The sequence below is a fragment of the Mastigoproctus giganteus genome, chromosome 12 (genome assembly GCF_048544385.1).
Source record: "Mastigoproctus giganteus isolate SK-2022 chromosome 12, ASM4854438v1, whole genome shotgun sequence".
Lineage (NCBI taxonomy): Eukaryota > Metazoa > Arthropoda > Arachnida > Uropygi > Thelyphonidae > Mastigoproctus > Mastigoproctus giganteus.
Genome location: NC_143586.1, coordinates 116,799,484 through 116,822,722, shown reverse-complemented (window position 1 = coordinate 116,822,722; position 23,239 = coordinate 116,799,484). Strand labels below are relative to the sequence as shown.

The window sequence follows — 23,239 nt, the reverse complement described above, 5'->3', positions numbered from 1 at the left end:
GTTATGAATTGTTCCTGGGCTACCAAAGAGATTGCTAAGGGGCAGGGGGTTCTGATGAGGGGAGGGTGTCATAAATTGAAGCAATACTTTGCATGTTACTTATAAGATGGCCATTACTTATAAGATTGGGGTAGCCATTGTTTATAAATGGTGTCTTGATGAAGGCTACTTTGCTCTCGAGGGCTGTACCACTATAAACTTTTTAGGGCCCTGAGCAGAAATTTTTAAAAAAGCAGGAAGTTCCTGCTTTTAAAAAAACAGGAAATTTTGTGAATATTTTTGATATTTTGGATTTATAGATATTAAATTTCTCTGGCAGATTCACATTTTATATTAAAATATACCGTATTTCCCCATGTATAAGATGCACATTTTTTTCGAAAAATTTGGTGTCTAAAAACTGGGTGCGTCTTATACAGTGGTTCTAGATTTTTTTTTTACTTGCATTTCCCGCTTTTTCACGCTTGTTGTCTTTGCGCTCATTGTTTCGCACTTGTTACCGATATATTAGGTTACGTTTTGCCACGTTTTGCCCAGAAATGGCTCAGAAAAGATTTTTGTACAGTGCTGAATTCAAGTTAAAAGTGATCCAGTTTGCAAAAGTGAATGGAAATCGTGCTGCTGAACGTAAGTTTGGTCCTCCTCCAACTGAGAAAACAATCCGAGACTGGCTACGGGAAGAAGAAACCCTACTGAAAATGCCATGGCAGAAGAAGGCCGTGAGAGGAAAGTCAGCAAAATGGCCTGATTTAGAGAGGGAATTGAAGATATGGATTGAAGAGCAAAGGGCAATTGGAATTCCTGTGTCCACAAAGATGGTTCAAGCATGAGGCAAGAAGAATTGCTGATGAAAAAGAAGTTACTGATTTCAAAGGAGGAAACAATTGGTGCTTCAGGTTCATGAAACGGAATGGACTAAGCATGCGTATATGCACCAGACTTGCCCAAAAGATGCCTGAAAGCTATGAGCAGAAGGTCCTTGAATTTCACCGTTTTGTCATTCAATGTCGGAAGACACATCATTTGTGTTGGGACAGACTGCAAATATGGACGAAGTCCCCCTTCAATTTGATGTCCCAAGTAACAGAACTGTTGATAAGAAGGGGCTGAAAACTGTAACTGTGAAGACAAGTGGACATGAAAAAAGCTGATGGAACCAAGATGCCTCCTATGCTGATTTTCAAATGCAAAACAATGCCAAAAGAAGACATTCCTCAAGGAGTGATTTTCCACGTTCATGACAAGGGTTGGATGGGATGAAGGTCTGGGTTGAGAAAGTTTGGAGCAGGAGACCAGGTGGGCTCTTATGCAAACCTGCCCTTTTGGTGCTTGATCAGTTCAGAACACAAAGAAGATTGCTGCAGAGCAAAAAACAAAACTTGCCGTCATACCTGGAGGCTTGACATCACAGCTCCAATCATTTGATGTCAGCATTAACAAACCCTTCAAAGCTGCCATGAGAGACGAATGGAACCAATGGATGAAGTTTTCTGGGGAAAATTTGACACCAGCAGGAAGAGTGAAGAAACCAACTATAGGAGAAGTTTGTACCTGGGTGAAAAGATCCTGGGATAATATCAAGATTGAGTTCATTGTCAAGTCATTTAAGAAGTGTGGCATTTCAAATGCCTAGATGGAACTGAGGACGAGGCAATATATGAAGACACTGATTCGTAATCAGACACAGATGAGGACAAGCTAATGGATGGGAGTTTTGACAGTGATGAGAAGTTGTATGAATTTTATGATGAATAAAACTTGAGTTCAATAACTTTATATAATACATTTTTTTTTCAAATTTTGGGCCCTAAAATTAAGGTGCGTATTATACATGGGGAAATACGGTATATACGTATTTGATTGTTTACCAGTAAAATATGCTTTTAAAAATTAGGTTACCTAACATTTTTCTATATGTAGATTTCTGTTTAGATATAGCATTAGACATAAACTGATTTGATTTTGACTGCTTCAAGAAAAATACAGTTGCAGACATTTCCCTCTTCAGAAATGATGAATCAAAGTTTTGTTCATAATAATGGCTCTACCATTTATACTTTGCTGTCAGGAGCATTTCTATAGATTCACCAGAAAGAGATCTAAATTCAGTTTTTGTTTTTCTAATCTAGCTGAATATTCTCTCACACTCAGTATTGTTATGAAGAATTGGTTAAATACCAAACATGACTTGGGATATTTTGTTTTATTTCAAGCCTTCTTGTGCATTTTCAATTGTCCATTCAAGGACCAGCATACATAAAATCTTTTTCCTTTCATAACAATATTTCATAGGTTCTCACACTGACTGAGACTTGTCCACAAAGAATTTCAAATTTGATTACAGTGGACTGCAAATTGATGAAATTTATGCTACCTTAGCATTTATGAGGAGAGACTGAAAAGTTTCTAGCCTCTCATAGAAGGAATGGTGGGAAGTTGTGAAAACCCATTTGTTTTTCAACGTAATCTGCCCCTTAAGTCAACAAATTTTGACATTGCCCTCTGTAAAAGTAAGACTAGATTTTGTAACCCGCTCATATAAAATTCAGAAGATTTTGACTCAAACCAACTGTTGACCACATCCATCACAGCATTATCATTGGCGAATTTCTGTCCTTTCAAGTCCTTTTTGAGATTTGCAAATAGAAAATAGTCCAATGGAGCCAAATACAGCGAGTAGGTCAGATGCTGTAATGGCTTCAACCATACAATGTTGCAACTTGTGTGACTTGTGCCCTAGGAACTTTTTAGCAGGGGGGAGAATCGGGATGCTTCCATTGTTTTGATTGTTCTTTTGTTTCGGGGCCAAAGTGGTGCACATATGTTTCATCCATACTGAATACCATTTTAAAGCTAATGCTGCAGTGTTGTGCAGCATTAGCCTTAAAATGCTACACAATCTCATGACAACTAACTCTTTCCTGCTTCTGATCTGCATTTAGTGCTTCAGGGATCCATCTCAGAGAAACATTTTCATTGCTAAAACATTCACCATGATATTGAGAATTCGCTCATGGGAGATGTTGAATGCTGTCTCAATGTGCTTAAATGTTATTCTGTGGTCTTGCATGATCAGGTCATGAAGCATCCATGCTTGCAGGTGTCAACACACTAACAGGCCTTCTACTGCAGGATGCATCTTCAACACTGTCTTATCCATGCTTAAATTCTGCAACAGTTTTTGACCATGGCATATGAAGGAAAAGATTTCCTTCATATGCCATGGTCAAAATCTTTCCTGATATTCACCTTAAATGAAGGTACTCAATAACTGCACAGTGTTTGTTTCCTTCACAGTCACCATCTTCATTCACGTTCCACACCTCAAGTCATGGCACAGTTTGACAATATTGTCTTTCATGAAAACCTTTGCAATCTATATTGGGCTAAAAACTTTTTAAAGTCCCCTCATATAAGAGCTTGGGAATTTGTGCACCATGTAGTCATATATAAAGTACTTGTGCACAGGGAAAAAGAACATAATCTTCTCTTGTTTTAGACTATCCACAAACTTGGCAGTAGAAATACCTATGACTAAGTCAGAATCATCCTGATTTAATCAGTAATGAATAGTAATGAATTTCTGATTTAGTAATGAATTTCCAAAGTCGAAGATTTTAAAACTGTTGGTAAAATAAATTTGAACATAATATTCTTCAATATATCAACGAGTAATTACTTCAGTACGTGAATATTCAGTATTGAAGAGTTTGTTTGGATTTACAAACTTTAGCATAACATTTAAAAGAAACTGCTCTATTTAAGCCATAAGAGAGAAACATAAGAGACTTAACATGAGTGAAGAGAACACACCTAGAATCATTAGTTAACGTGTCTGTTTATGATTGCTTTTACCAGAAATTTGCAATTCAGAAGTTGATTTTTCTTGAGTTCATTAATTTGCCCTCATTCAAAATTTTTGGATAATAAATTGGATTTCAACATTAATCAGTGGTGCTCACTAGTGATTGCTAGTGCATCCCAATCTGGTAACTCTGAAAAGTGCATATATTGCTTTTCTCCTAACCCAGTGGTTTTCAACCGCAACAATATTCCAGAGGTGCCACGTAATTTGGGTTTAAGTTACTTAAACTTAAACTTATTATTATTTTTTTAATTTATATGTTTATTTCATTATAAAAAGTCATACAGTATTTTTTAAAATTTTATGGTGATCTATAATTGATGTTTACTTAGTACCTCTATAAAAAGAATAAAATTATATACTGTATATATATATAATTTGTATTATGAAATACAATTTTTATAATTATATTATTATAATAAATATCATATAACATATATATTTTTTAATATTATATATATACAGGGTGATTCACTACCAGTGCGACAAACTTGCAGGAGGTGTAGGGGGCACAAAGACGAATCGGAATCACATAGCATTGCAGGGTCCGAAATGCCTTCGTCATGCGGTAGAGGACGTTGAATGCTGACTTCCAGCAGGGTCACGTGAACAGCGATCCCGCTGGAAGTCAGCATTTGCAAACCGTTTCTGTTGAAGAAACCAAGTAGCAAAAGTCCTCCAGAGTGGATAATCTGCAGGCTCCAATGATTGGACGCATTGCAGATGGTACGAACTCATTTGGTTTGTTGACAGGATCCTCCATTCAGTGGATTGGGAAATACCCAATTGTTGGCCTATCGCTCAAGTACTCATACTCGGATTGCCTTCTGCAAGACGTAGGACATTCTCCTCATTGTCTGGCATCCTGGTCGTTCGCTCTCGATTCATGGTACCTCTCATGAAACAACCAGTCTCACGTAACCTTCTGTGCACACGTGCAAAAATCGTATGATGAGAAGCATGCCTGTGCGGGAAACGTTCCTGGTACAAGCGCAGAACGGCACACCTGTTACAGTCTGCGGCTCCATACGCGAGGTGCATGTCGGCCAGTTCAACGTTTGAATACTTGTCCATCCTACTGCCTCGGGAACCGGTTCGCAAATGCTGACTTCCAGCGGGATCGCTGTTCACGCGACCTCCCATTCAACGTCCTCTACCGCATGACGAAGGCATTTCTGACCCTGCAATGCTATGTGATTCCGATTCATCTTTGTGGCCCCCCTACACCTCCTGCAAGTTTGTCGCACTGGTAATGAATCACCCTGTATATATATATATATATATATATATATATATATATATATATATATCTAACAGGCAGAAAATTGAGTAGAGGTGCCACAAAATAAAATAAATTACTTAGGGGTGCCGTTATTAAAAAAAAGTTTGAAAAACCAATGTCCTAACCTTTCCTTTAGACAGACTTGTAAAAGGTTGCCATTGTCTATTATACCTCTAACTAAAGACAACCAATGTGTACAAAACTGCTTCAAAATATTTTTTAATTCAATTGCATGCACTAGTTCAAATTGTTTAAATCTGTCTTTTTTTTTTTTTAACACATCTTTCTATATAGTAGTAAATTTCCACCAAGTATTCATCCAATTTTACAAGAAAGCATGCAGTTCCCTTTCCAGCACACAAATTAATAGCATGACAAGATTCTCAATCTCATATATTAATACCCTTGTTATCACAGTTTTTAGTAACACGGGGCATTATCAGCTAAGTGCGAAAGAGCTTTTTTGAAAGAATCCCACCATTCTTTCAGGTTGTTTAGAAGATTATGCCCAACATTCTATCCTGCAGAGTCACCGTCTAATGCTGGCACTGAGAGCAATGGCCCCTTTCAATTTTATGATTTATTACTATCACAAAAGGTAGTCACAATTGGAGACAGCTTGTAATCACCTTTCATTACTACCATCTGCAGCAATCTAAAATGGCCCAGCATTTTTCAGAGCCATCACTACCTCTTCTTTCCCTATCTGTGGAATTTCATTAACAATGCATTTGTTTTTGTTCTTCCACAACTGTATAGTTTTGCTATTTCACTATTAGGATACATATTTCTGAACAATATGCCTGGTTGATCAGTACAAATCAGAGGATGATTATGTTCTATGACAAAAAAATATATATTCTTGTACAACATCATTATCACCATGAAATGCAAAATCAAATAAGCATAATGCTGTTGTTATGCTTATTTGTAAATATCTGATTACACTGTGTTTCCTGATGAAATTAAAATATTACCTCTACATATGGCACATAAGATAAAGTGTTACCATTTTTCAGATTTCAAAATACATGGAAAACCTTGTGTATATGTCTTCTGAAATATGATATTGTATTTCTCTGACATCTTACTGAAAGAAATTTTTAATTAGCTTTGCAGTAAGACTGGTCCGATATCATATCATATATTACAGTGAACAACTCTATTATGTTTTTGGAATTGGGCTTAATGACACAATGGCTACTGAGGCCAAATTGTGTCTGCTTATAGTTTCTTTACTCAAAATACCACTGTAGATGTTAAATTAAATGATCCTGTATAGGCCAATACATTTTAAATAGATTATAAGTTCTTCTATGTTTGCATCATTTCCCAGGATTTGAGTAAAATCATGTAAGACATTCAGCCTAGAGAGCGACCGAAAAGTGTTTGACCAGATGGTTGAATATAAAGGACAATCAAACAGAAAATGTTGAACTGTCAGTTGACTGTGACAGGATGAACACTGGGGGTGGATCTTCTCCCAGTAGGAGGAATAGATGGGTATGATGAGTGTGTCCAATTCTGAGTCTTGCCAGTACCACTTCCTCTCATCTGTTTTGCCAGAAGCCTGAGAACCAGGAGTTCTGAGGTCGAGGATTTCCTGTGCGGACGTGCCTTTCTGCCGCTCTTGGAATAGAGAAGTTTTTTCTGATTTATTTTCTGCTTTATTAGTTTAAATTGACATATTAACCTATTTCTAGAGTAGCTTTATATTCCTATTTACGGTACTTAAAGTTAAAATAACTTAGATAGAGATTTTGTAGGTATTACTTAGTATCGGAAAGGGTATCAAATCCACGTGTTTAACGTTCATAAACGGCCGCCATTGCTACGTGAAAATTAATCAGTAAAATCTATTAATCTTGTCGAACTTCATTGGCAATTAAATTGTAATTTTAACTATACATATAACCAATTAGGTTACGGAACATAAATAATTAGTAAAAATAAATAATTAATACATAACTTGATACAGAAGTTATATAAAGGGATTTCGTAGATAACACTCGTTACTGAAGCGCGATACAGCATATCCGGAATTCGATAGCATTAGCTTTGTATAGTATAGTGCATAATATAATATTGTCAATTAATCAGTACATCTATTAATCTTGTTAAACTTCATTGTCAATTAAATTGTACTTTTAACTATATATATATAACGACTTAGAGTACAAACGTAGCAAATAATTAATACATACTTGATACGGAAGTTATATAAAGGGAACTCGTAGATAACACTCGATACCGAAAAATAAATATAGCGTTATAACTGTGTTAAGATACAAGTTTAAGGTTTTAATTTTGTTCTGAAATTGTAATTTTATTGACATTTAAATCGAAATCATGACTCTGACCAGAGCAGCAAAGCAAAAGGCTCAAGCTAATGGGAGTGCTGTGACTCAGGGGAGAACTGAGGGGGGCGGTTGCCCCCTGAATCACGGCCTTTTAAGATGCACTGTTTGCTTGATGTTTGCAGAGCAATCGGGTACGGGACATGATACTGCCATGGGGGATGTCCTTGTGTGTGCACGATGCAAGGAGTGCAAGGAAATTAGGCGACAACTCGGCGTTGTTATGGGCCTATATGAGACCTTGAAGGACAGGGTGGATGCCCTCGAAGGAAATAAATTGAGGGGCCCATCAAGCTCTCAGCTGCCCACATCAACACCAGAGCTTGGACTTGGTCATCTTGCAACACAGAGGCAGCCCCCAAGGCAGAATGCGCTGGTCCAACAGGAACTAGTAGTTGTTGGTGACTCAATTGTCAGGGAAACGGGGAACATGCTTTGTAAAAAGGATAGGTGGAACAGGACCAGGGTATGTATGCCAGGGGCAAAGGTTGATGACGTTGTAGAGCAGATATCATCTTTTAAGGGCACAAAAGGTGATATAGTTGTACACGTTGGCACTAATGATATTAAGAGTAGGAGACCAGCGGAATTACTTAACAAGTACAGGTCACTGTTGAAAAAAAGCCGTGAAGTAGGGTTGAATTTGAAAGTGTCTGCAATTCTGCCCAGACACGATAGGAGGGAGTATATGATGAGAGCCTTGTCGATCAATTCGGCCCTGGAAAGATTGTGCAAGGCTGAAGGGGTAGAATTTTTTTCAGCCTGGACTGTACTTGTTAACAGGAGAGATTGCTTCTACAGGGATGGGATACACTTAAATAGAAAGGGTGCAAGAATATTTGCTGATGCTATCGAGGCAGTGTTAGGTGGGTCGGAAAACTGCTAGCTTGGGGGGAGACAAAGACTAATGGATTAACAGTAGCCACGGGCAGAGGTGAAAGAGATTCTTGCACTGCTTCTATTGGAATGAGCAGAAGCCTGAAAAACAAGATGCAGGATATTTCAGAGACTGCTGGAAGTCATTGCGGTACAAGTAAACACATGGGTTGTGTTAGGGTAGCTAAGAATAGAAACAGGTGCATGTATACTTGCGTGTACACTAATGCTAGGAGTTTAGTAAATAAATTTGATGAATTTGAGGTATTACTCAAAACATCAAAGGCAGATATTGTTGGGATATCAGAGACGTGGTGTCACACAGATATAAGGAATGCAGAACTGGAATTTGGGGAGTACAACGTCTACAGAAAGGATAGACAGGATAGGAAGGGAGGAGGGGTTATGCTATTAGTTAAAAAACACATAAAATCCAAGGAAGTGAAGCCAGTTGACATCGCTGGACAGTGCAGTGTTGAGTCAGTTTGGTGTGACATAAGCATAGGTAATAAATCAAAATTGAGAGTAGGAGTGTGCTATAGGCCTAATGACTCTAATGAGTATAATAAGATACTGTACAGGGAAATAGAGTGGGCCAGTAAATCAGAGAGTCTTATAATGGGGGATTTTAATTTCCCAGATATTGACTGGAATTTGTGGGTTGGTCACTCACACACTAGCAAAGGCTTTTGTGGATTTATTTAATGATTGTTTTCTACACCAGCATGTTCGGGAGGCAACTAGAGGGAGTAATACTCTTGATCTGATTATCAGTAGTGATTCTTCATGCATTATGAATCTGCAGATAAATGAACCACTGGGTGGCAGTGATCACAGTGTGCTGAAGTGGGATTTACTCAAGGAGGTAACTACCATCAGAGGTAAAGGGAAGGGTTTTTGCTTTCGTAAAGGAGACTATGCTGGTCTGAGACAGTATTTAAATTCTATACAGTGGGAACAACTGATGATGTTACCAACAGCAAATTCAAAATGGGAAGCATTCAAGGAACTAATCTTGGAAGCTACAGGCTTTACATACCAACCAAGAAATATTGTTCAAGGTTCAGGCCTAAATGGTTGTCAGATGAACTAATGAGACATATGGCAGAGAAGAAAAATGCATGGGATACATACAAATTAATGGGTGACGTGGAAGCCTATGATAGATATAAGTTGGTCTGTAACCAAGTCACAAAGGAGATTAGGCAGGCAAAGGCAGATTATGAGAAATCCTTGGCAAAGGATGCAAAGAAAAACAGAAAAGAGTTCTTTACCTATTTAAACTCAAGAAGGAAAGGGATGAATCAGATTGGTCCACTGGATGTTGATGGTTCAACAGTTGAGGATCCAGCTCAGGTGGCTAACAATCTAAACGAGTATTTTGCATCTACATTCACACATGAGGAGTTATTCAGGAAGGGGAATGTCGTAGGTGAAGTAAACATTGGCAGTGAGCTAGATGATTTTCTAATAACTGAGAGGAAAGTGGAGGAGAAATTGTTGAGGATAAACATAAAAAAGGCACCCGGGGTGGATGGGATCTATCCAGTTATATTAAAGGAGGCAGCAAAGGAAGTAAGCAAACCCCTAGCCATAATTATGAGAGCTTCTTTGGACTCAGGGGAGGTACCCATGGACTGGAGATGTGCAAATGTAACCCCAATTCACAAAGGAGGATCAAAGGCTGACACAAGTAATTATAGACCTGTTAGTTTAACTTCGGTTCCAGGAAAATTAATGGAGGCACTGGTTAAAGAAGCACTGCAGGATCATCTGGACAAGAATTCAGTTATAGCTCAGACACAGCATGGGTTTGTTAAGGGCAGGTCTTGTCTGACCAATTTGATTGGATACTATGATGTAGTTACAAAAGAACTGGATGCAGGGAATAACTTTGATATTATATATTTGGATCTTAGAAAGGCTTTTGATACTGTTGCGCATGGAAGACTGCTGCACAAATTGGAGAAGTGTGGCATTCGAGGCAAATTGCTGCTATGGATAAAGGGATGGGTGAGTGGCAGAAGACAGAGAGTGGTAATCAATGGACACTGCTCAACGTTGACTAATGTTATTAGTGGAGTTCCTCAGGGTTCAGTGTTGGGTCCATTGTTGTTTTCTGTATTTATAAATGATATTGATGATGGTGTATCAGGCTTAATGTCCAAGTTTGCAGACAATACAAAGGTTGGCAGGGTTGTTAAGGACACTACTGATACTATGCTGCTGCAACAGGATCTGGAAAGGTTGAGCAGATGGGCTGAGAGGTGGCAAATGAAGTTTAACATTGACAAATGTAAAGTACTACATATGGGAAACAGTAACCCCAGATCAACGTATCAACTCTGTGGTACTACGCTGACAGTGGTAGAGAATGAAAAGGACCTGGGGGTAATTGTGCAGGCAGATATGAAGTTCTCTGAGCAGTGCAGACGAGCTGCAAGAGTAGCTCATGGTGTCTTGTCAATGATATACAGGAATTTTTCTAGCAGGGACAGGGATGTGATTATTCCCTTGTATAAGGCATTGGTCAGGCCACACCTTGAGTACTGTATACAGGTCTGGAGGCCTCATTTCAAGAAGGATGTAGAGCTGCTGGAACGAGTACAGAGAAGGGCAACAAGATTAGTGAATGGAACAAAGGGTTGCTCTTACGAAGAAAGGCTTAAGTTTTGCAAATTACAGAGCCTGGAGACTAGGCATCGCCGAGGTGATCTGATAGAGGTGTACAAGGCTTTGAATGGCTTGAGCATGCTCAATGCCGATGGAATTCTTCCTCTTGCTCAGAATAATCACCTGAGAGGGCATAAATTCAAATTGAGGAAGGACGGATGTCGGATAGATGTGCGGAAATTCGCCTTTAGCCAGCGGGCAGTTGGTTTGTGGAATAGACTTCCATCGCTTGTTGTTGAAGTTGATAGCCTAAACAAATTTAAGGCTCAGCTGGACAGGTATTTCGAACGAATTGAGGGGTGAAATGGGAGTAGTGGTTGTTTTTTTTTTTTTTTTTTTCTTTTTTTTTGGCTGATGCTGAATAAGCTTGCTTTCTTGCATCATATGCCTCTACTAATGCTAATGCTAATGCTAACCACAGCTTTGGTTCTTGTTTTATCTGGTAAAGTTTGCTGTTAGTATTCCTTTTCCAGATCTGTGACCAGTTGTCTTAACTTCTGAATAACAGGCTTATAATCAGTGTAAGGAACCTGAGGATGTTGTGAGAGAGCAGGTTAAGGATGTTTAGCTGCAAGGTCAGCACTTTCATTTCCCAGAATACCAGAATGGCCAGGGATCCAGCAAAAGCTGATTGGCTGATTGGGCAAATTGCAGGAAAATAGTTGAGAATGAATGTATTTCAGTGTAGGATGAGAAGATGTAGAAACGTACATCCAAGGTGGGACAGATGCAGTTGTGTCCTGAAAAATATCACTTAAATTGATATTCCTACTCTGAGAAATATCTTTAATCCTGAGTGAAGCAGATCTGTTTTCATTTGGCTTGCTCTCAAAAAACAAATCCCACCAAGTATTATAAAGATACTCCCAACTGAGGTGCGATGGAAGATTCTGGATCTTAGCAGCATAGTGGAGCAGTAATGATTTCCTAAAAAGATGTAATGGAGGATCATGCGCTTCAATATAGACTTTGGATTGGAGAAGTCCTGCAAGAGTTCAATGCAGTCCTGCAAGCGCTGTGCTGGATGACATTTAAACATTGTAAAGTAGTGCTCCTGCCAGAGTTATATAACTGACAACCATAATCTAGACATGAATGGATTAAAGTTTTATACAAATGCAGTAGAGTATACCGATCAGCTCCCAAAGACATAGCCTAGACGATCGAAGTATAGTCAAATACTTTAGACACATACTTCTTAAATAAGAGATGTGAGCTTGGAAGTTCATCTTTCTGTCTATCAGTCCAAGAAATTTAATGGTACTAACAAGCAGAATTGGAATATTGTTTATTTGTAATTCAGGATCAGGATGGAGAGCTCATTTCTGGCAGAAGTGGGTGACAGTGCATTTCTTTTCTGATAGTCGGTAGCCATTCCGCGAAATCCAGGATTCTATTTTGGTAATGGCAAGTTGGAGCTGCTGTTCGATGGTATTCATACTTTGAGACTGACAGGAAATGGTAAGGTCATCTGCGTACATGTAAGTTTCAACAGTTTTTGGGATATCTCGTGTCATGCTGCTAACTCGAATTGAAAATAGTGTTGGATTAAGTATATCGATCCCTGCGGGACTCCTTCCTGAATGTGAGATGCAGAGAGTACATTTTTATACTGGACCTGAAAAGAATGCAATTGCAGAAAATTTTGAATTATTTTTGGCAAATGGCCCCTAATCCCCAAATGGTAAAGGTCCATAATAATGCCATGACGCCATGTAGTGTCAAATGCCTTTTCAAGATCTAGTGACCATGACTGGATGTTGTTTCATGACAAAGGCATTGCGGATATGAGATTTGGCTTTGATACGCACATCCAGCGTTGATCTATTCTTCAGAAAGCCATACTGATGATCTGAAAGGAGATTCTGTGACTGCAGGATGTAATCAAGCCTAGCATGAACCATCCTTTCAAAAATTTTACCCATGCAGCTCGTAAGAGATATTGGCCTATAATTTTCAACACAGGAATGATCTTTGCTTGGTTTTGGTAAGGCAATAATGAAAGAATGACAAGGAGGAAGAATGCCAGGAAGAAGGATAGGCATTTTCGGAGAATATCCGATTATAAAAGATTAACATGGTACTCAAATCTTCTTCAAGTAAATGCTTCAGCATAAAGTAATGAACTCCATCTGGGGCTGCGGCACTATTTGAAGATCTATTTAACGATTCTTGAAGTTCTATGAATGTAAAGGGTTGGTTGTACGGGAAAGAGCATTGCGTGAAAAAGTTCATTTTATATTTTTCTGCACCTGTTTGATGCTCTGAACGGTGGACACACAGGAGGTAGAAGCAAAAATTGTAGCAAATGATTCTGCAAGTGCATTAGCAACTTCTTCAGCTGTAGATAGGTCTTTCCCTTTTCAATGAAGTATTGTAGAGGACAGATGTGCAAATTTTCCATTTAGTGACTGTATTCTTTTCCAGATGAGGCATGTGCCAGTGTCTTTTGTGATGATTGAGGCAAAAGTAATCCGTGAGTCTTGTTTTGCTTTCCATCTAATTTGTCTTGCTTTTTCTTTAAGCCTTTTATAAGCAATGAGGTTACTAGTGGTGGGAATCTTACAGAAATTGTTCCAAGCTTGTGTTTTTCCTGTTTGGTAATGAAGCAATCTGTATTCCACCAGTGATTTTGCATATTGAGATATGTCTTGTATTTTGGAATGTAGGTATTAGCTGCAGTCAGAATCTGATTGGTGATGTAAGTATATACATCATCAATAGGTTCTTTTTGAACATAAAGTCTCTCTAAAAACATAATACTCTCTAAAAGTATTTCAGCAGAATAGCCATTCCAGTTCGCCTTTTTAAACTTTCAAGTGGATTGTTGATCAGGATTTTGGTTTTTTTTTTGATTTGGTAGTTGTTGGCGCATCGGCTTCTGTGGCCATATAGCACCTCCCAAGGTTTTTGCAGTACTTTGATCCAAGCCCGAGGCGGGAATCGAACCCGCGACCTTTGGGTTGCCGGGCAGGTACTTTACCCACTCGGCTAGCCCGGTCGGCCAGGATTTTGGAGTTACCTCCATTTGTAAGGAGCAAATAATTGGAAAGTGATCAATTATTGACTGGAAAGATGGATGGCGAGCAAACTGACATGTCAATTGCAGAAGTAGATCCTTTGGGTAGGTGGATGTAGATAGGAGATCCAGAGTGTAATAAATTCAGATCATTATTATTCATAAATTCCTAAATCAATTTGCCTCATCTGTCCATTGTAGCTGATCCCCACAAAATGGATAGTATCCATTAAAGTCACCAAAAAGACAAATTGGAGATTGGTATTATGTAATGAGGTTGTCAAGTTCTGAATGGGGAAGTGGTAGAGATGGTGGAATATAAATGGAAATAATGGTAACTGAAATTGCCATCTGAGCTACCATAGTTTCTAGGGTGGTTTTAATTGGATCAGTCTAGATGGTATGTTAGAATTTACAGGAATGGCTACTCCTCCACGGGCAACAGACTCTGGGCTCCTATCTCGTCTGTATATCATATAATTTAAGAATTTTGGTAACACTTCAGGTGACAAGAATGTTTTCTGTAGGCATATACCTATGGGATTGAATTGAGAGATTAAATGCCTTAAGTCATCAGAATAGCTGATTAGGCCTCTGCAGTTCCACTGTATGATATTAGGCATTAATTTGGTTTCATCTGTCAATTATTCGTCTGACTTTTTTTGTATGCAGGGCATTTTTTTTCGGTCTTTTTTTGGGAATAAGTGGCGTTCAGTATCCACAGTGTCATTCAAATGGAGTTCTAAGATAGGTTCTTTATAATTTGGGTGTAAATCCAGTCCCATAGTGTTGGTGGGTAGTTCAGTTTCCTTGCAGTCTTGAAAAATTTAAACCTTAGTAGGTTTCAAATTTTCAGTGTCATTCGAGACCAATGGAGTATTAGTTGGGATACTAATTGGGATGTTAGTGGCATTGCTGGTTTTCGTTTTAGAATTACCTTTTCCAGTGGTTGATAAAGTTGCTTTAACCCAATTAGCTAGCGAGATGGACAGTATTGACACATCTGTTTGAACTGCAGTCGTATGAAAACTTTAGGTGTGAAAGGCATAAGATGGACTAGGCATGGTCAACATTATTTGTCTGCGTGCCTCAGGATATGTGGCTTTATGTTCTAGTTTGAATTTTTGGATTTTTCTACCTGTCTTCCACATTTCACATGATTTAGAGATTTAGAGAAGGCAGATTTAGAGAATGCAGGGTGACTGCCTTTGCAGCTGGGGTAAATAGGAACGGCAGTTGAACAATCTGCTTGTGTATGATCTTTTGAACCACAAATAGGACATGTGGCATCACCTCTGCATGCCTGCTGTGAGTGGCCATATTTCTGGCATTTAAAACAGTGAAGAGAATTCAGGATGCATGGGTGAATTCGGCAATTTAAATATCCAACTTTTACTGAGGATATCAAATCAGGAGTACTAAAAGTTAAAATGATGGAACAAATTGGAATGAGATTTCCATTTTTTTTGTCATTATTATTTTGGCACCGATTAACTTTTGATTGTTAAGTTCTTGAACTAATTCCTCCTCAGACAGTGTAATTAAGTCCCATTCTGTGATGACGGCTTTTAATGAATTTAAGGTATTGTGGGAAGAACAGATACTGGCAACCCACCAAATGTCATTGTCTTTAATAGCCACTCAATGTTTGGAGGTGGCTGTTTCAATCAGTAGATCTCCTGATTGTAGTCGCTTCACCAATTTGGTGATCCTGCAATAGATTCCAGATGTCTTTGAATCATAAATGGTGATAACTTGCCCAAAAGCTGGGTGGAAAGAGAGTATATCACAAGAAAATTAGGAATGTCTGGACACTGTGCTTCTGTTTGAAGCCTTTTATGTTGACTAGTGTTGTTATCATGACAGGATTCTTGTCTTGAGCTTGAAGGCTCTAAGGATAGAAAATTTTTAGAATCCATGATGGCTCCTTTTGGCCCTGGGGGTTTATCTTTACCATCCAGGTTACCCACTCTGCCATGGGGAGGCAGGAGCAGTGCCATGAGGTGACCAAGCAGCGGCTGAATTAGTAAATTAGTTCTTACGGAAAAAAGAAACAGAAAGGTGGTTTCCCTTTCTGGGCATCTGCCTACTTCTTATAGAGCAAAAGTGCTACTCTGATATACAAATCAAATAAAAAAAAAATGGTTTAACAAAAAATAGAATCTGTTTGATCAAATGCTCTTTGTAGAAATTGCTTTTAGAAATGCACTAGAAATTGCTTGGCACCCGGGGCCAAACAGCTCTATTATCATGCATTTCCATTACTACAACACACCTGACAGCCAATTTGTTAACGAAAATAAATGGAAATTTGCAAAACTTAAAAAAAAAAAAAAAATTCAATTTTAACATAAAAATGAATTGTCTGTCATAAATCTGAAGAGTTTTGGTAGCTGTAAAAACCACACCTGTGTCCATCTGTGGGGTTTTCTGAAAATAAAAATTGTAAGGCACTTGTCTCCTTTCTTTGCAGATTGATATCAAAAGAGATTAGGATGTTGTTGCCCTCTGTATTCACTGTAAACCTTTAGTCAAAATATGAAAATTAAACATTTGATTTTTATTTGTATCATATAGACCTGGGCAGAGCATAATCATATAGACCAGTCTGAAGCATAATTTCACTCTGTAACATTATTTATGGCATAATTAGATAAAAGAATAAGTATCTTTAAAACACACTAATATGTTTTTAAGATATTATATATAAATGGGTAATGCATGAAATCAAACTTTTAGGAAACTGTAGAAAGGATAAAACTTTAGTTGTAATATGAGTTGCAAAGGACATATTCATCAAATGCAATAATCTTTCTTATTTCATATTATAAAAAAAAAAAAAAAGGTTTTCATAAGCCATTTCTTCGTTTGTACTTGATAAATTGGAGATTAAATATATAAAGTAAATACTTTTAATATTTTTTATTATTAACATTTATTAATAAGAATATTTAATTTTAATATTTGACTAAAAATGAATAGCAAATGCTTAGAAAACAGTACTCACCTTGTATAAGCATTTGCGTTTTCTAAGCATTTGCTATTCATTTTTTAGTCAGATTTATCACGGTATTATAAGATTACTATAATTTCACTATTTTAATATTTGTTATTAATTTTTTTATTCTTATAAATATTAGGTTATTAAATAGAAATAGGACTATGGTCTCAGGATTCATATTAAATATATAATAATGCAGTATCTCTGAGAAAACAATAAAATAAAACAGGTTGAAGTAAAATTTTCTTTAATAACTGGGAACAAGTTAAAATAAAATAAAATTTACTTTTATTTTATTTTAACTTGTTCCAAGTTTATTAAAGAAACTTTTACTATAAAGTATTTAAGAGCAAAGGCCTCATGCTACGAGGTAGAATGACTAATATGTAGGTTAGTGCAAATGCATCATTTTAACATAGCTATCTACCAAAGTAGTTAAATCAATTAATTTTAATTAATATTGAAGAAACTTTTACTTCAACCTGTTTATTTAGGTTAGTGCAAATGCATCATTTTAACATAGCTATCTATCAAAGTAGTTAAATTAATTAATTTTAATTAATAATGAAGAAACTTTTACTTCAACCTGTTTTATTTTATCCGTTTTCTCAGGATACTGCATTATTGAACCCCAGGGGCTCACATGTGGTTATTGTGGGCATGGCACACCCAGGGTCCTAAGCTGGATATCATCATTCTTCTCTTTCTTGGTGATTCCCTTCTACTTCTGACTCTCTGACTCTCTCTCGCTCACTCGCTCTCTCTCACTCTCTCTCAGGGTAACTCTTTTTTTTTTTTTTTTTTTTTTGAGCGGTGCAGCAAAAGCCTCAGGCTTCCTTGCACCATATGGATAATTATAATCATATATTTAATTAGGTTATTATTTTTTTATTCTTATGAATATTAGGTTATTAATTTTTTATTCTTATAAATATGACAAATCTTTTCCTACCTTTGTAGAAGACTCCAAGCCCATGGTTGCTACTGACTTTTTTAAATACTCATACAGACCATACATTGGCAAAAAGTCTATGTCAGTGAGAAAAACAAAAGGTGTGGTAACCTGCTGGAGGGCAACATTCCTCAACAAATTAACTGGATAAAAAGGCTGTACAAATGAAAATTTTAAATTTTGTTTAATATAAATGCATTTACAGAGAGAAATATTTAATAAAGCTACTTTAGCTACTTTATTGTATAAAGTGAAATCTGGCTACCAAGAGGGCTACAGTATGCAAAATTCAGAAGACTGGTATCTTTGCATAATTTAATTTAGACTGAAAATCATAAATTCATTACTACACAAAATTTGATTTTGTTTATGGTGATCCTGAACACAAAAGGTATTTGAGCCTAAAACACTGTAGAGCTGAGGTGTGACTTGAGAAAAAATAAGTTATTTTGAATTGAATTTCTGTGGACTGTAATTTTCAGGAAATGCATATGAAGAAGGATAAATGATGAAGAGGGAAGTTAGTTCAGTGAGTTTGTTGCTGAAAGGTGGAACTGTGAATAGATGCTGACTAGCCAATGCACATATTTTGATTTGTTTGAAAGAAAGAGGTGAAATTAAAAACTGTGCCACAGAAATATCTCTGAGAAATAATGCAGTGGAAAACTGTCTGTGAGAGTTGAGCGCGCGCGCACACACACACACACAGTGAGAGAGAGAGAGAGAGAGAGAGAGAGAGAGAGAGAGAGAGAGAGAGAGAGAGAGAGAGAGTAGGCTGGATTTGCATTTAGAGGAAAAGTAACACTGAGAATGGAAAGGAAGCCTAGTTCGGTGGGGGGGGGGGTAATATTTAATATATAATAATATTTATGCTTTTACAAGGATAAATCATAAGTTGGGGCTATCCCCATTAAAATATGTGATCTTATCAAGAAATCTGAGTATTGTTGAAGATGATGATGGGAGTAGCAGATTCTTTTTTCATGAACAATAAGGTAGGGCTAAGTTTTAGAAGGAATGAAGTTAAGTTTTCTTCAGATTGAAGTATTTGCATTAGTATAGGCACATGATGGAAGAAAGCAAGCCTGAGGCTTATGCTGCACAAAAAAAAAAAAAAAAAAAATCCTTCCCATTTCACTGATCCATTCATTCCAAATGTTTGTCTAGTTCTGCCCTGAATCTATTTAAGCTATTAGCTTCCACAACAACAGATGGAGGTTTCTTCCAGCAATCAACTACCTGCTGGCTAAAGGCAAATTTCTAAACATTTATTCTACAACTGTCTTTCCTCAGTTTGAATCTATGCCTCCTGAGGTTTGTAATCTGAGCAACAGGAAGAATCCACTCAGCATTAAGCCTGCTCAATCCATTCAAGGCCTTATACACTTCAATCAGATCGCCTTGCAGATGCCTAGTCTCCAGAAGCTGCAATTTTCTGAACTTAAGCCTTTCTTCACAAGAGCACTCCTTTGTTCCCTTCACAAGCCTTGTTGCCCTTCTCTACACTCGCTCTAGCAACTCTATATCCTTCCTAAATTCAGGCTTCCAGAACTGTACGCAGCACTAAAGGTGTGGCCTGACAATTGGCTTATACAAGGGGATAATCGCCTCATTGTCCCTGCTCACAAAATTCCTGTATATCATTGACAAGACCCCATGATCTACTCTGGCAGCCTGTCTGCTCTGCTCAGTAAACTTCTTATCTGACTGCACAATTACCCCAAGGTCTCTTTCATTCTCTACTACTCTCAGTGTAACACCACATTGGTAAATTTCTTTGGGATTACTGCTACCCATATGCAATACTTTGCATTTGTCGATGTTAAACTTCAGTTGCGACTTCTCAGCCCATTTGCCCAATTTTTCTAGATCTTGTTGCAGCAGCATACTGTCATTACTGTTATTAACATCCCTGCCAACATTTGCATCATCTGTAAACTGGATAGATCCCATCCACCACACGTGCCTTTCTTATGTTTAACTTCAACAATTTCACCTCCACTTTGCTCTCAGTTATTACAAAATCATTTAACTCCCTCATAGAGTTTGATGAACATCTGAGAATGATTATCTACAGTCAAACCAATTATCAATGGTTATTATTGGTCCACTTGAGATATCAAGTGGACCAATAATAGCCATTATTAGATTGGATGAATCAGATCGATCCACTTGATTTCTCAAGTGGATCGATCTGATTCATCCACTTCCTTTTAGAGTTTATATAAGTAAAGAAATCTTTGCTGTTTTTTCTTTGCATCCTTAGCCAAAGATTTTACATAATTTGCCTTCACTTGCCCAATCTCCTTTGCGACTTGATTACAGACTAGCTTGTGTCTACAACAGGCTTCTATGTCACCCGACAATTTATGTGCATCCAATGCATTTTTCTTCTCTGCCACAAGTCTCATTAGTTTGTCTGACAACATTAGTTTGTCTCATTAGTTTGTCCACTTGGGCCTGAACCTAAAAGTATTTCTTATTTGGAACAAAAAGCCTAGTGGCTTCCAAAATTTCTTCCTTGAATGCTTCCCATTTAGAATTTGGTATTGGTAACATCATCAGTTGGTCCCACTATATAGAACCTAAAAAATTGCTGATACCACTGTAGTCGCCTTTATGAAAGCAAAACACTTCCCTTTACTCCTGATGGTAGTTACATCTTTAAGTAAATCCCACATCAGTACACTGTGATCACTACTACCTAGTGGTTCCTTTATTTGCAAATTCTTAATGCATGAATAATCACTGCTGATAATCAGATCATGAGTGTTACTCCCTCTTGTTGCCTCTCTAACATGCTGCTGTAGAAAACAATCATCCAATAAATCCACAGAAGCCTTGCTAGTGTGTGAGTGACCAATGCACAAGTTCCAGTCTATATCTGGAAAGTTAAAATCCCCCATTACAAGACACACTGATTTACTGGACAACTCTATTCCTCTGTATAATTGTTCATTGTACTCATCAGAGTCATTAGGCCTATAACAAACTCCAACCCTCATTTTTGCTTTCCCAGTTCTTATGTCACACCAAACTGACTCACCACTGCACTGTCCATCTATGTCAACTGGATGCACTTCCTTAGATTTTATGTGTTTCTTAACTAACAGCATAATCCCTCTTCCCTTCCTATCCTGTCTATATTTTTGTACACATTGTACTCCTCAAATTCCAATTCTGCATCCCTTATATCTGAGTGGCACCAAGTCTCTTATATCCCAACAGTATCCACCTTGGATGTCTTAACCAGCACTTCAAATTCATCAAATTTGTTTACTATACTGGTAGCACTGGTGTACATGCAAGTATACATGCACCTGTTCTTACTGTGGGAGGGGGGGGTGAAAAAGCTTTATTTTATTATTTATTTATATATCCTTTTGTATATCCTTTTGTAATAAACAACTCCCCTTTAAAATATATATCCCTTTTATAATACCTCCCCACTTGCGCATCTGACTATTGCTTCACAGAAAATTCTAAGTTCAAGGGGAAAGCCCCTTAATGTGTTTAGTTCCCTTTGGATAGGCTTGTACTCAGAACAACAAAAAACACACAAATGTTGTATATAAAAAAATCAGTTCATTAGACATATTTACATGAGCATAATTAAAACTGAATAATAATTGAATTCATACATATTACAACATGATTTGGTCTCACCTGCATGTGTATATATACATTATATTCATACTTCAGTAAAAATCATCAACAAGCTAATATCAATCCCTTCCTTTGTTAATATATTTTATCCTGCATCCTCTAAATACCATTAGTAAAAAAATATCCATTCCATTCTATCCCCTTCTACATATGTTTAATACTGCATCAGTTAAATACCATTAACAAGATATATCAATTCCATTCCATTCCTTTCTACATATACTTATACCTTATACAATGGAATAATCACCTCCTTATCCCTGCTGGAAAAATTCTTGTCAATGATATACAGGAATTTTTCCAGCAGGGATAAGGAGGTGATTATTCCATTGTATAAGGCGATGGTCAGGCCACACCTAGAGTACTGTATACAGGTCTGGAGGCCTCATTTCAAGAAGGATGTAGAGCTGCTGGAACGAGTACAGAGAAGGGCAACAAGATTAGTGAATGGAACAAAGGGGTGCTCTTACGAAGAAAGGCTTAAGTTTTGTAAATTACAGTGTCTGGAGACTAGGCACCAGCGAGGTGATCTGATAGAGATGTATAAAGCCTTGAATGGTTTAAGCATGCTCAATGCTGATGGGATTCTTCCTCTAGCTCAGAAAAATCACCTGAGAGGGCATAAATTCAAATGTAGGATAGACGTGCGGAAATTTGCCTTTAGCCAGCGGGTGGTTGGTTGGTGGAACAGACTTCCATCCCTTGTGGTGGAGGTTGATAGCCTAAATAAGTTTAAGGCTCAGCTGGACAGGTATTTTGAACGAACAGAGGGGTGAAGTGGAAGTGGTTTTTTTTTTTTTTTTTTTGGCTGATGCTGCATAAGCTTGCTTTCTTGCATCAAATGCCTCTACTAATGCTAATGCTAATACTTAATACTGCCTCAATTAGATACCATTAACAAGAAGTATCAATTCCATCCATTCCTTTCTACATATACTTAATACTGCTCCATTTAATTACCATTAATAGAACCATCAATTCCATTCTATTCCTTTCTACATATATTTAGTACTGTACCAATTAAATACTATTAACAAAAAATATTAATTCCATTCTATCCCATCCTACAGTTAAACAAGAAATATCAATTCCATTCCATTCCTCCCTACATATACTTAATACTGCATCAATTAAATACTATTAACAAGAATTATCAATTCCATTCCCTTCCTCCCTACATATACTTAATACTGCATCAATTAAACAAGAAATATCAATTCCATTCCATTCCTCCCTACATATACTTAATACTGCTTCATATAAATACCATCAATAAGAAACAATTAATGATTAACATTAATTCCATTCTATCCCTTTCTACGTTATCATATATCCAACATCCTAAATATCTTATATCTAATAAATCTCCCTCTTTTTAATGTTCTTCCTTCCTGATTCTTCCCTAAACTATCTTTACAATTAGGTATTTCTAAAGTCCTGCTGACCAATTTACTGGGTTTCTACAGTTCTTGGTGTGTGTGAAGGTACTATGTACTACAAACTAGCGACTTACTTGTAGAACTCGGCGGGGCGTCATCTTTCATCCTT

At 37.3% G+C, this 23,239-nt stretch overlaps 1 protein-coding gene across 1 annotated transcript in view; it reads right to left on the bottom strand.

Moving 5' to 3' along the window:
• Positions 1–23,239, bottom strand: part of LOC150077356 (xylosyl- and glucuronyltransferase LARGE1-like) — a 1,505,345-nt gene that overhangs the window by 57,174 nt on the left and 1,424,932 nt on the right. Inside the window, exon 20 of the mRNA XM_090385866.1 lies at positions 18,026–18,181. Coding sequence (XP_090241992.1) covers positions 18,026–18,181 — 156 coding nt within the window. The remainder of the gene's footprint in view (positions 1–18,025; positions 18,182–23,239) is intronic.